At 42.3% G+C, this 14,568-nt stretch overlaps 1 protein-coding gene across 1 annotated transcript in view; it reads right to left on the bottom strand.

Annotated features, from left to right (window-relative positions):
- Positions 1–7,224, bottom strand: part of LOC145361922 (electroneutral sodium bicarbonate exchanger 1-like) — a 158,795-nt gene extending 151,571 nt beyond the window's left edge. Inside the window, exon 1 of the mRNA XM_080217907.1 lies at positions 7,104–7,224. Coding sequence (XP_080074033.1) covers positions 7,104–7,148 — 45 coding nt within the window. The 5' untranslated portion in view covers positions 7,149–7,224. The remainder of the gene's footprint in view (positions 1–7,103) is intronic.
- Between the last annotated feature and the right edge of the window lie 7,344 nt (positions 7,225–14,568).

The raw sequence follows: 14,568 nt of genomic DNA, 5'->3' as shown, positions 1-14,568 counted from the left end.
TATCAAGGCCAAACTCATTCTGTTATCTTTTATAATACATACTGTATTTCTTAAGTCTGCAATAGAAACCCTTTCTATCTGTCCTGCTTAACTTCATCAGCAGGAATCTTTGAGACTCTCTCCTTGTCACATAGCACCAATTAGACTGAATACTGTTGCAACATTTTTTCAGCTCACATTTGTATTACTTTATGTCTTCAAAAAAATTGTCCAATTTATATACACATAATTGTATTTTTCCTCCCACTTGCAGTACTCTCGCAGACCACCAGTGGTCCACAGACTACAGGTTTGGAACCACTGCTTTACAGCGTTATCTGAACATAAGAAATAGGAGCAGGAGTAGGCCATCTAGCCCCTCGAGCCTGCCCCGCCATTCAATAAGATCGTGGCTGATCTGAAGTGGATCAGTTCCACTTTCTCCCCATAACCCTTAATTCCCTTGCCTACCAAAAACCTATCTACCCGTGACTTTAAATATATTTAGCGAGGCAGCCTCCACCACTTCAACAGGCAGAGAATTCCAGAGATCCACCACCCTTTGAGTGAAGAAGTTCCTCCTCAACTCCGTTCGAAACTACCCCCCCTTATCTTGAGGCTGTGCCCTCTAGTCCTGCTGTCCTTTGAGCGGGAAGAACCTCTCCACCTCTACCCTATCCATCCCCTTCATCATCTTATGTCTCAATAAGATCCCCCTCATCCTTCTAAACTTCGAGTACAAGCCCAATCTATTCAGCCTCTTCATAGCTCAACCCCCTTATCTCCGGTATCAGCCTATTGAACCTCCTCTGCACTCCCTCCAAGGCCAAAATATCCTTGCGCAAGTGCGGCGACCAAAACTGCACACAGTACTCCAGCTGCGGCCTCACCAGTGCCCTGTACAGTTGCAGCAAGACCTCCCTACTTTTATATTCAATCCCCCTCGCTATAAAGGCCAGCATCCCATTTGCCTTCCTGACCACCTGCTGCACCTGCAGGCTGGGTTTTTGCGACTCATGTATAAGGACTCCCAGGTCCCTCTGCACCGTAGCATGTTGCAGCTTTTCGTCCTGTAAGTAGTAGTCCTTCCTACTATTATTCCTGCCAAAGTGGATAACCTCACACTTGCCAACATTGTATTCCATCTGCCAGGTCCTTGCCCACTCGCTCAGCCTTTCTACACCCTCCGCACAATTTGCTTTTCCACTTGTCTTTGTGTCATCAGCAAATTTCAACACCTTACACTCAGCTCCCTCCTCCAGATCATCTATATAAATGGTAAATAGCTGAGGCCCCAGCACCGATCCCTGGGGCACTCCACTAGTCACCAACCGCCAATCTGAAAAGCACCCATTGACACCTACTCTCTGCCTCCTATTTGACAGCCAATCCTCGATCCACTCTAACACCTTACTCCCAACTCCATGCCCCCTAACCTTCTGTAACAACCTTTTGTGTGGCACCTTATCAAATGCCTTCTGAAAAATCGAGAAACACCACATCCACCGGTTCCCCTCTGTCCACCGCACTAGACACATCCTCAGAATTCCAATAAATTCGTCAGACACGACTTCCCCTTAACGAATCCGTGCCGCATCTGCTCTATCAAACAATTCTTCTCAAGGTGCCTTGTTATTTCTTCTTTGATGACGGATTCAAGCATTTTTCCTACAACAGACGTTAAACTAACCGGCCTATAATTCCCTGCCTTTTGCCTGCTACCCTTTATAAACAGCGGCATAACATTAGCCGTTTTCCAATCTTCCGACACTTCCCCGGAATCCAGCGAGGTTTGGAAAATAATCACTAAGGCATCCACTATCACCTCCGCCATTTCCTTCAGAACCCTCGGATGCATTCCATCCAGTCCTGGGGACTTGTTCACCATCAGTCCCACGAGTCTGGTAAGCACTACCTCTCTAGTGACAATGATCTCATTCAGGCCCTCAACTCCTACCATCTTTCCATCGTTAATACCCGGCAAACTATTCGCGTCCTCCTCCGTGAAGACCGAAGCAAAAAACTTATTCAAGGCCTCAGCCATTTCCTCATCCCCCACCACCAAATCCCCCCTCATTCTTTAAGGGTCCAACATTCACCCGAACCAGCAGCCTCCTTTTTATATATTTGTAAAAACTCTTACTATCCTTTTTTATATTTAGCACTAGCTTAGATTATTAGTCTATCCTTCCTTTATCAACTTCTTCATCATTCTTTGTTGATATTTAAACTTTCACGATGACCTTTCACGATGTTACTGCCTTTTAAATATGCTCCAGCCTACATGTTTCCTTCTTTGTAAACACATTGCTAACTATTGTTTGCATTGCATTGATCTCCATGGGGGCGCCCATTAACAGGCTGCCACAATGATACTCAGTTCAACTGTCATCCATTACAAGTGTCACTGCATCAGCCGAATGTCATCTCACCACAGGAATTTTAGCATCTTTAAGACAGGAATCAGGACCTGAAATTATATTTTAAAACTTTAAGACAAGAATAAATACAGAACATTTTTGGTATATCCTAGCACCCAAAAGAAAAACCTTATGGGGCCATTTATTGTCTTTTCTTCCTGCACATTAAATATGCATCATCTGGGCAAAGCACAGAGAGGAAAGTTTTAGTGTCAGGTGGAAGAGGAAGAATCAAACAGAACCCAACAATATTTTCTCCCATTCATTTCAGGGCAGTTCAGGCACCCATTTCACCAATGGTGCAGCCATGCATAATTTATAAAATTAAGTATCTGGAGACCATGCAAGATCCTTTAGTTTATATGAGAAATAAGAAAATGATCAAGCCCTCAAGCAACAGACTGAAGTCTAGGATGATCAAACTAGGATCTAATCTGACCCGAATGACACCTCTTCAGTGGTGCAAGCACTCACAGGTGATCGTACAGTCACTCAAGGTTGACTCACAAATTAATAAAAAATATTTGCCTCCTTCCATCAGTGACATATTATCCTTTAATTATTCTTTTAAAATCCAAAGTACTTTATCCTCCTCAGTTCACTAATGGAATGCAACTGGCTGGTGGACTTTGGGTAGTGTCCATCGGCACCCAGTCATTAGCAAGTGTATCAGTGTTAGTGAACATACTCTACCTGGAACAGAGAACAGACAGCAGGGTAGAATAGTTAAAAAAGTGTGCATTCAGTTTAGGAAAAATTCAGTGATTTTAATGGACAAAAACTTTGGTTTATCTAGACATTTGAAATCAAGCTTTTGAAAGATTGTTGTACTGTCAGAACTACTATTCTTTGAAAGCAAAAATGTCTGCATGATTAAAAGTGAAAGACCCCATGGCACTATTCAGTGATGAGCGAAGAATTCTGCCAGTGCCTGGCCAATATTTTGCACTCAACTCCCACCAAAATAGCTGAACTTGTCACTCATTTCACTGCTATTTGAGAAATTGGGTGCAAAAGGATTGCCACCTCTGCAAGATAATGACAATTGACTGTGTACCTCATCCAATGTCAGATGGTGCGGGATCTCCAGACTGAAGCAGTAAGGCACTGTAGAATATGTAGTTAGGTTGGCTAGGATTTAACTATATTTAGAATTAGACATCTATGAGGCATGTTCTGCCTTCTAGAAGTCAGTGCCAATAATCCATATTCTGTCTGAGCCCACCTGCTGACTTAGTTATAAATTATGACTAATATTCTACATTTCAAGTTACTTAACAGAAAAAGAGGCTTGGACCATACATTCAGTGATGTCATCAACTTTCAGGCAACCTTGAAGGTGGTGAGAAAAAGGGGCTGGAAATCTGGAACACACCCAGTGGATGCTGGGACAACTGGAACTCAAGACCAATATTTTTTGCTGCCATCAATTCCTCACATCAGAGGTGTGAAAATGATTGAGATAGTTGCAGATCAGAAAGGAGACATCCAAGAGCAATTTAATGCAAGGACAAATTAGGACTGATATCAGAAAGCAGACATACACACACCATATCAATACATAGAATGGCTAGCGATGGGGAGGCAAATATTCTTGAATAATTTAAGAGCCAATTGGATGCTACAATGAGAAGGTATTTCTGCATAGACAAAGAAAGATGGGCTGAATGACATTCCTTGCCTTGTGATTTTGTGAAATAGCCTAGCAGCACTCATTATTCTTGGCGCATGAGCTCGAATAATGTCATTTTCGTAGTGCTCCAGTGGTTTACTCAACTGCACCCCAACTACAAGTGCAGAAATTCGTGCTTTTGGTGATGTGTAGGAAGAGAGGCCACATTAAAATAAAAATCAATGAGGAGGTAGAGGGAAGATTCAGAGGCTGTAATCTAATCTCAGGTGATGGTCTAACTGCTCAAAATTGATTGATTTATCTGAACCCTTCCACGAGTTCTGCCTTGTAGCTCATTTCCAGCATTCTGCTATTCTTAATGCACTAAGTTCTGACTTTACCAGTCCCTTTTCTTTGCCTCGTTTGGGACGGCAGTGCGAAAAATAAAAACGATAGAAGATTATTCTTCTGAAATTCTTTATGGAACAAGATAAAATTCCTCATACAAGTGTATTAAAGACCAAGAAAGATGGAAAAAGTGTCATTAACATGGTAATAGTTAAAATATCCTAAATTAATTTTGCTTGAGTTACCTATTGGAAAATGGGGAAAGGATGAGTCAAAGAAACCAATGGAATTGAAACTAGAAGAAGTCTTCAAAGATGTCTCCCAGGCTTTAGAGAAATACAGATACAAATACGCTATGGAGCCCTTAACATAATAAAACATCCCAATAATCCATATATAATTAACTTCCATTCTAGGGGATGAACAAACATTTTTTGCTGCTAATGAACACAGCCATGAGAGGAAAAAAGAAATCAAGAATTCAAAAATGGATGTCAGAATTAAACATAACTGGGAAGCTAAAAAAAACTCAAGTCATTGTGTGCTGCACTATCACATATTTGCCTGCAGGAGACAAAGGCATTTTACTCTATACACAAAACAGCTTAAAATGAGAAGCTTTGCAGGGTACATACAGGAAGACAGTCAGCATTAAGCGTCTTGGCTTATTTGATTGCACTAGTTAAAAGTAAAAGATAGGTTCCAAGAATAAAATAAGGGAAACTATGGTGGTATATTTTTCACAGAGGGTAGTCGGGGTATGGAATGCTCTGCCAAATAAGGTGGTGGAGGCAGGCACGCTAGAGTTGTTTAAGAGTAACTTAGACAGGCATATGAGTGGGTTGGAGATGGGAGGATATAGGAGATTGTTTTAAATAAAGTTCATAAGCAGTGGGACGACCCTGGTAATGTAAAAGGATATGGGATGATAATAATGTTTTTTCTCTTAATTCACAGGTTTTAAGTCAGTCCGCCTTGTTGTCCAAGGGGCACACACGCGATGGGTCATACTTGGGCTGCTCTTAAACGTTCGAGATTGGCCTAGTGCTTCATGTCATTAGTGTGTGCTTAAACTGGACCAGATGCTGGGCAACATGACAGCTCAGTGACTATCACTGTTTGCTGTGCAGACACATGGATTTGGACCAGTGTCTGTGGGAGTTTGCGCATTCTCCCTGTGCTTGTGTGGGTTTTCTCCGGGTGCTCCGGTTTCCTCCCACACCCCAAAGATGTGCTATTAGGCTGATTGGAAGTAATAAATTGTCCCGAAATTAGTTTCCCTCAATGTGGATTGCCATAAACAATAGATAGGGGTCATGGGTGGAGGGGGGGGGGTACTGGTAATATTAAAATGGCAGCACGGGCTCGTTGGGCCGAAGGGCCTGTTTTTGTTCTTTGAACTTTCGTAGAACTGAGACGTTTTCATGTTTTTGTATCTATTATTTTCTTGTCATTGCTGATATCACAAACCCTTTTATGGAGAATTGAGAGCATTCATCTAAACAAAAATTGAATTTGAGAATCCACAGAACACATCTATTGATAACAGTGTGGGAAGACAATCTTGGAAATCTCATGTGTAAATGGAGATCAAGTACAATCAGAACCCAATAAGACAATTAGGAAAGCATCGTGGACTGTTTCAGTGTGTTTTAACTCAAACAAAGTAAACAGCATCTCACTAACTTCATGTTGACTAGATATCAATAGCACAGTATAACTGCATCCTCAAGACACCATCTTATACAGACTATATTTTCATTGCAATGTTCCAATACGAATTGAGTCATCCTTCAGGTCAGGCAAAGAGGCTTGCAAACCACTTTTCCTTTAAAACAGCACCACCTCCCTTTCCCAGCTGTCAGGAGTTTGCATTTATGGCATTCAGCAAAGTGGTGAAACCCAAAAAACCCAGATTGAAGCAGCATCTTCAAGAGCACACACGCTATCATGCTCAGTCTTTCTGTACGATGCTTTGCACTTTCGTGACCTATACCAGTCAAAACATTAGAATATATATTCAGATGTAGATGTACATCACACAGAATAACAATTGAAAGGATGATGTAGAATACTCCCAGACGGATAGGAAGACCTTCGTATCCAATTAAATTGCACTGAGATATGGTGAACTAGAAGTATCTGAAAACACGATTGCAATATAGAATGGCACTGCTTGATACAACTTTATTAAAATATTCCTGTTGCAGCAAAACGAAATCATAAAAGTCACAAAACCATAAACATTCTTCAGGCCGATTGACATATGACATATTCTTGGCCGAGGATTCATCCTCACCGCCTTCAAGGTTAATCTTTTAATGTGCAGAGGTTCCAGGCGATCGTCTCCTCCGCGCCCCCCCCCCCACCCCCCCGCCGCCGCCCCCCACCCCGTTTGCCCAGCTCCATTTACTGCTTTATCCGAAGCACACTGAGCAGCAGCAGTCGATGCTCAGGAAGGCAGAACATGCACACGGCACACATGACAGAAATATTAAATGTCACTGCCGCATTGACTAGAATAGTTTTACCTTCACACCGAGGAATGAAAAATACCTTGTACATCGCACACACGAGTCAAGAAAACGAATCAAATATTAAACAGCGTTCACCATGCTTGGATAAAACGAATTAGCCACCTTCAATACTCGCCCCAATTCTACCATTTGCACCTATATCTTTTGTAAAGGAGCAAAATACTGAAGAGCTTCAAAGACAAACAGCCTAGAGGTCAGACACGGTACCTGGTAACTGAGGGCACATTCAGATTCTTGGCTGCCAGCCGGCATGGTGGAAGGTGACAGAAACGCTCTTGGTCTGCGCCGCTAACTGAAGCCGCCACCGCGAGCTGTCCGCTGAAGAGTGACAGCGCGTGCTCAGTGCGGTGCGGTCCGACCCGGCACAGCTGCACTAGCAGCGCGAACGCCATCAGCACCATCCTTATACCATCCCTGAGTGGCTGAGCCGCTAGCGGAGCCGGCCAATCACGACCTCTGATCCTTTAATATATGCAAAAGGGAGGGATGCTGGAGAAGAACAGGACGATTTTCAGAGTAACCCAGGATGGATGGAGAGATTTTTTTACAAAATGCAGCAATTGTTTCGAGTTTTTAAGAGAAATACAAACAAAATTTCATTATTTGATTTGTCACATGTATTGGAATACCGTGAAAAGTATTGTTTTTTGCGCACTATACAGACAAAGTATACCGTTCATGGAGAATGAAAGGAGAGGGTGCAGAATGTAGTGTTACAGTCACAACTCGGGTGCAGAGAAAGATCAACTTAATATTTGCTTCATTATTGTCACATGTATTGGGATACAGTGAAAAGTATTGTTCCTTCGCAGACACAGCATACTGTTCATAGAGAAGGAAAGGAGAAAGTGCAGAATATAGTGTTACAATCACAGCTAAGGTTCAGAGAAAGGTCAACTTAATATTTGATTTGTTTTATTATTGTCACATGTATTGGAATACAATGAAAAGTTTGTTTTGTGCACGCTGTACAGAACATACCATATAGGGGAAAAGCAAAGGAGAGGATGCAGAATATAGTGTTGCAATCACATGTAGGAAATAAGTGAAAGATCAGCTTAGTGTATAATAACTCAATTTTAAAAGTGCAGAACGGGAGTAAGAGTTGAAATTAGAGGGTACGCTGAGGACAGCTCACAAGAAGTCACCTCGCTCCAGCACCATCTTTTTTTTTAAATCAGGTATAGTATTTCAATAACCCATTGATTTGAGACATTTCAACTTGATAATGCACGTTTTTTATATTCCTTCACAAATAGAATCATGCCATAGAATCATACAATAACACAGAAACCACCTAGACCATCATCTGTGCCAACCCTCTGCAAGGGCAACTCACCGAGTCTCAATCCTGTCCTTTCCCCATAACTGTATATATTTTCTCTTCAGATAATTATCCAAATCTCTTTTCAAAGTTACAATTGAACCTGCCTCCACTACACTCTCAGGCAGTGCATTCCAGATCCTAATCACTCACTGCTTAAAAACATTTCTCCTCATTTTCTCCTCATTTCTTCACCATTGGTTCTTTTGCCATTCAGTTAAATTGGTGTCTTCTGGTCCTCAAGCCTTTTGCCAATGGGAACAGTTTCTCCCTCTTACCATATGTCGGTAAACGCAACCGTATAGTGCGCTGCCAGTAACTTAAAGGTTGAAAAAGTTTCACATGCTGCACAATGTGGCAATGCAAAGGAAACATTACACAGGGCAATGCACAATGTATAGGACATGCAAATGTTATAATTTCCTATCTGAGGGGAAATCACCTCCATGAACTGTATCGAGCTATCCATTCTCTTTATTTACAAATACACAATAATGTTATGAACCACATCCCCATGTCAGTTGTATGCAATGCTGCGAAGACAATATTCTACTGATGATTCTTCTCTCAAAATAAAAACAGTGGATGCAACTCTCCCAAAAAATTTTAAAATCTTGTCCTCAGCGGAAAAACTGGTGGGATTCTTGCTGGGTGAGCCGGCACAATTCAGATCACAATCCATTCACATTTAGGACGGAATGTTCTGACCTCATCTGTGGCTGGAATTCTCTGATCTCATTGCAGTGAATGGAGAATTCGTTGAGTGCCACATTCTCCGTCCTCGCTGGTAGAATGGCATACAAGACAAGAGAATTCCAGTCTTATTCATATTTCTTGAACTTGGGGAGATTCTCGTCAGCAAAGAGATGTGTGAAACCTAAAGATACCAGCAAGGCCAGCACCTTGGAGATCGACAGATCCCTCCCTCCCTCCCATTTGCTGGCATCAGGCCCCTCCCCCAATCGCTGTTAACAGTTACTATTCGACCAAATGTGCGAAACCTCGCTATGGGGTCGCCAAAGGCCTCCCCCTTCAAACCTTCCACATGTCCCCCTTCAGGCGCCATCCCTTGACAGTGCCAACCTAGCACCCTGGCAATACCAACCTGGCAGTGTCGGGGGCAGTGTCAGGGTACTGCCCAGCTATGCCCCTGAGCACCTGGGGACTCCAATGGCTTCCGAACTCCTGGCATAGCCATCACACACTATGGGTGGCATGGTAGCACAGTGTTAGTACTGCTGCCTCACAACACCAGGGACTTGGGTTTGATTCCCGACTTGGGTCACTGAATGCGCAGAGACTGCACATTCACCCCATGTCTGCATGGGTTTCCTCCAGGTGCTCCGGTTTCCTTCCACAGTTGAAAGATGTGCTGGTTAGGTGCAGAGGCCATGCTAAATTCTCCCTCAGTGTACCCAAACAAGCACCGGAGTGTGGTGAATAGGGAATTTTTACAGTAACTTCATTGCAGTGTTTATGTAAGCCTACTTCTGACTAATAAATAAACTTTAAACATACATGTTCTCCATTTGTGGAGATCAGCAGTGATTCCCGTTGTGCCGATGAATGCTGAGAGCCAGGCAGATATGCTCATCTGTTTCACATTCTTGCTGGGCATGAACCAGATAACATCATCACGGGGGTGCAGAAAGAATCCCAAAAGGGGTTCTCCTCAATGTAAATTGCATAATGTGCCCCTCTCATGATATTCTCTGGCCATAGAATGATTTGCACCTTGGCACTGAAGTAACACCCCCAGTTTGTCAAACACCTATTTCAAATGGCCCTTTACTATTCCAAAATCTTGTCAAAATGATCAAAGTAAACATTGTGCTGCTTTGGAGACTTGATTCTTTACACCTGCATCATTGTCCTGGTATTCTCAACTTTGGTATAAACTGTTCACAAAGAAGGAACAATCTGTTGCTTTTAGATGGATCAATTCAAGCTCAGAAGCTTCAGCAGTCTATTATCTCCCATTACATCACCCCAAGTGGATGTAAAAGTGAGTGAAAAACACTTTTTTTGGAATGAGGAGGGAGATGGAACAGTGGAAGCAGTGAAGGATAGAACATAGAACATAACATCACAGTACAGGCCCTTCGACCCTCAATATTGTGCCGAGCTATGTCCAAACCCAAGATCAAGCTATCCCACTCCCTATCATTCTGGTGTGTTCCATGTACCTATCCAATAACCGCTTGAAAGTTCCTAAAGCGTCCGACTCCACTATCACAGCAGGCAGTGTATTCCACACCCCAACCACTCTCTGGGTGAAGAATCTACCACGGACATCCCTCCTATATCTCCCACCATGAACCTTATAGTTATGCCCCCGAGTAACTGTTACATCCACACAAGGAAATAGTTTCTGAAAGTCCACTCTATCAATCCCTCTCATCATCTTATAAACTTCTATTAAGTTGCCTCTCATCCACCTCCGCTCTAAAGAGAAAAGCCCCAGCTCTCTCAACCTTTCCTCATAAGACCTACCCTCCAAACCAGGCAGCAACCTTGTTAAATCTCCTCTACGCTCTCTCCAATGCTTCCACATCCTACTTATAGTGAGAGGTGACCAGAACTGCACACAATATTCCAAATGTGGTCTCACCAAGGTTCTATATAGTTGCAGCATAACCCCACGCCTCAAACTCAAATCCCCTGTTAATAAACGCGAACACACTATAAGCCTTCTTCACGGCTCTATCCACTTGAGTGGCAACCTTCAGAGATCTGTGGATATGAACCCCAAGATCTCTCTGCCCCTCCACATTCCTCAGAACCCTACCAATGACCCTATAATCCACATTCAAGTTTGTCCTACCAAAATGAATCACCTCGCACTTATCAGGGTTAAAGTCATACTGCCACTTTTTGGCCCAGCTCTGCATCCTATCAATGTCTCTTTGCAACCTACAAGAGCCCTCCACCTCATCCCCTACTCCACCAATCTTGGTGTCATCAGCAAATTTACTAACCCACCCTTCAGCCCCCTCTTCCAAGTCATTGATAAAAATCACAAATAGCAGAGGACCCAGCACTGATCCCTGTGGTACACCGCTGGTAACTGGCCTCCAGTCTGAAAATTTTCCCTCCACCACCACCCTCTGTTTTCTATGAGACAGCCAGTTACTTATCCAACTGGCCAAATTTCCTTCTATCCCACACCTCCTTACTTTCTTCATTAGCCGACCATGTGGAACCTTATCAAACACCTTACTAAAATCCATGTGTACGACAGTAACTGCTCTACCTTCATCTACACACTTAGTTACCTCCTCAAAGAATTCAGTCAAATTTGTGAGGCAGGACTTACCCCTCACGAATCTGTGCTGACTATCCCTGATTAAAGTGAATCTTTCCAAATGGTCATAAATCCCATCCCTCGGGACCTTTTCCATTAACTTACCAATCACCGAAGTAAGACTAACTGGCCTATAATTACCAGGGTCATTCCTATTTCCTTTCTTGAAGAGAGGAACAACATTCACCACTCTCCAGTCCTCTGGCACAATGCCCGGGGACAGTGAGGACCCAAAGATCAAAGCTAAAGTCTCCGCAATCTCATCTCTTGCCTCCTAAAGTATCCTAGGATGTATCCCATCTAGCTCAGGGGACTTATCGACCCTCAGATTTTTCAAAATTGCGAATACATCTTCCCTCAGAACATCTATCTCCTCTATCTTATCAGCCTGTATCATACTCTCATCCTCAAAAACATGGCCCCTCTCCTGAGTGAACACTGAAGAAAAGTATTCATTCATCGCCTCTCCTATCTCTTCGGACTCCATGCACAAGTTCCCACTACTATCCTTGACTGGCCCTAACCTCACCCTGGTCATTCTTTTATTTCTCACACGAGTAAAAAGCCTTGGGGTTTTCCTTGATCCGACCTGCGAAGGGCTTCTCATGCCCCCTCCTAGCTCTCCTAAGCACTTTTTTAATTCATTCCTTGCTACCTTGTAACCCTCAAGTAACCCAACTGACACTTATAAGGTTCTCATTTCAAATTAAATAAAGCTCCAGGTTCTTTATTTTAAAGTTTATTTATTTTTTAATCACAAGTAAGGCTTACATTAACACTGCAATGAAGTTATGTGAAATTCCCCTAGTCGCCACACTCCGGTGCCTGTTTGGAACAATACACCTAAACAGCACATCTTTCGGACTGTGGGAGGAAACTGGAGCACATGGAGGACACCCACGCAGACACTGAGAGAACGTGCAAACTCCACACAGACAGTGACCTGAGCTGGGAATCGAACCCGGGTCCCTGGTGCTGAGGCAGCAGTGCTAACCACTGTACCATCGTGTAGAGCATTAGAGCTTCCATATTTCAAAATGAAAAAAGGCCAACATCCATGGTGCAAGGCATCACAAAGTTTGAAAGTAGGAGAGGGTGAAGTGAATGTGGCACTAAACTTGAATTTTAAAATCCAGTAAAGGTAGAAAGATGGAGAGAGGTAAGGTGTACCACTGTCCAATTCTTGTAACAGTTTATTTAAGGTGACATTCAGCTGTAAATCATTTTCTGAGGTGGTTAGTGGGATTAAGCCCCTCATGTTATAATCAGGCTTGGGTCAAATAATTTGTCCACCTCAAATGAATACAGAAACAGAATTTTGCTGACATTCAATGTGACTCTTCAACTGTTAAAACACACACTGAGCACTTGGTTTGTTGGTTCCCAAATCTGGTTTGATTTTGACATTTTAAAAAGAAAGTAGGCCTGAAATGCCACTGTCATATTAGCATAGAAACATTTAACATCATTTGTCTAAAATCCTTCCCTTTTCCATTTTAACAGAGACTTTAGTTGGCTTAAAATTAAATTGATTAAGGTTTCCTTAAAAACAAATTCAGTTCATAAAAATAACCAAGATCAAAGTTTCAGATAAACTCTTTTAGCACTCATATGGCATAATATCAGGCCCCACATTCCTTAATTGGCATTGTTGACAATGGAATTACTGATATTGGGATCCAGCCAGTAAAAAATGCATGGGCTATTACACATGGCACTACACGTAGACTCTTAGTTCCCAACTATTGAGCACATTGCAGTCTTTAACCCTTCAAAGTGTGAATGTTGTCGTGTGAACACCACATGGATACTCCCTCACCACCAACCTTCAGATTTGCTCCCAGGCTGGAAAAGAAAATCCAATTCAAGAGTAAATCCAGTCGTCTAAATCCATCAAGGGGATGAGGGGTTATGGGTAAAAGGCAGGAGAATGGGGATGAGAAAAATATCAGTCATGATTGAATGGCAGAGCAGACTCAATGGCCTGAGTGTATTCTGCTCCTTATGGTCTTCTGGTCAATATGCAAGGGTACGAGGGGGACCAGTTTAGCTCAGTTGGCTGGACAGCTGGTTAGTGATGCAGAGCAATACCAACAGTGCAGGGTCAATTCCTGTATCGTCGGAGGTTATTCATGAACCTCCTCAACCTTGCCCTTCGCCTGACGTGTGAAGATCCTCAGGCTAAGTCACCACCAGTCACTGCCTATGGTCATCTGGGACGATGGCAACTTTACCTTTGATAAGGTTGATCATATCCACTTGTCAGTGAGCTGGTTAGCAGGGTGCAATTTGAAGGTAATTATAAACAATCTTTATGCAGAGGATATTTAATACATAGAACTCTCCACCATAAACTTCTTCTGAAGTCAAGTCCACAAAATCATTTAAAAAGGAATTAAATAGTTAGTCAGAAAAGTAGGATTATGAAAGGTTATGGTGAGAGGGTAGGATAGTGTGATAGGATGTGGAGAAAGCAAAGACATAAACTTGATGGGCTCAATGGTCTGCTTCTATGCTGTAATATATGTTGTTCTATATATAATATTGCTGCATGCAACTTATCAGAAAGCAATAATATCATCAAGTTCTTCAGAGCTTTCTTTTTATCTGATCTCAAATCTTTATAAAGAGCACTGCCTCATTATCATTGCCAGTTTATTATACCATGTTGATATTTACTTGCTCATGAGATACCATTTTGACAAGAGTTGATTCATTATCTGCACACAACAAATCACTTTAGATGTTTAAACTCCAGCAACCATCTCTATTCCCTCCATTGGTCATAAAAATCCTATAATACATGTGTCCTTAGCAACCACATGATACCAAAGAAGAGACTTAAAATAATCAATTAAAACAGAACCGTCCAGTCACAGCCAGAATTTTGACAATTTTTTTAAACTATTTTGAGAAAGTGGTTACAATTTTGACACCTTCAGCTTACTACATCCTAAAGCAGGAGTTAATGTCTTTGTCAACGTCCCTCTTACAACCAACACCACCTCAAGTTACACTGGTCATTTATTCAGTTGTGTTTTTGG

This window comes from Carcharhinus amblyrhynchos, chromosome X (genome assembly GCF_965287045.1).
Source record: "Carcharhinus amblyrhynchos chromosome X, sCarAmb.v2.hapA, whole genome shotgun sequence".
In the NCBI taxonomy this organism is placed as follows: domain Eukaryota; kingdom Metazoa; phylum Chordata; class Chondrichthyes; order Carcharhiniformes; family Carcharhinidae; genus Carcharhinus; species Carcharhinus amblyrhynchos.
Note: the sequence above shows the minus strand (reverse complement) of the source record. Positions and strands in the feature narration are given on the sequence as shown.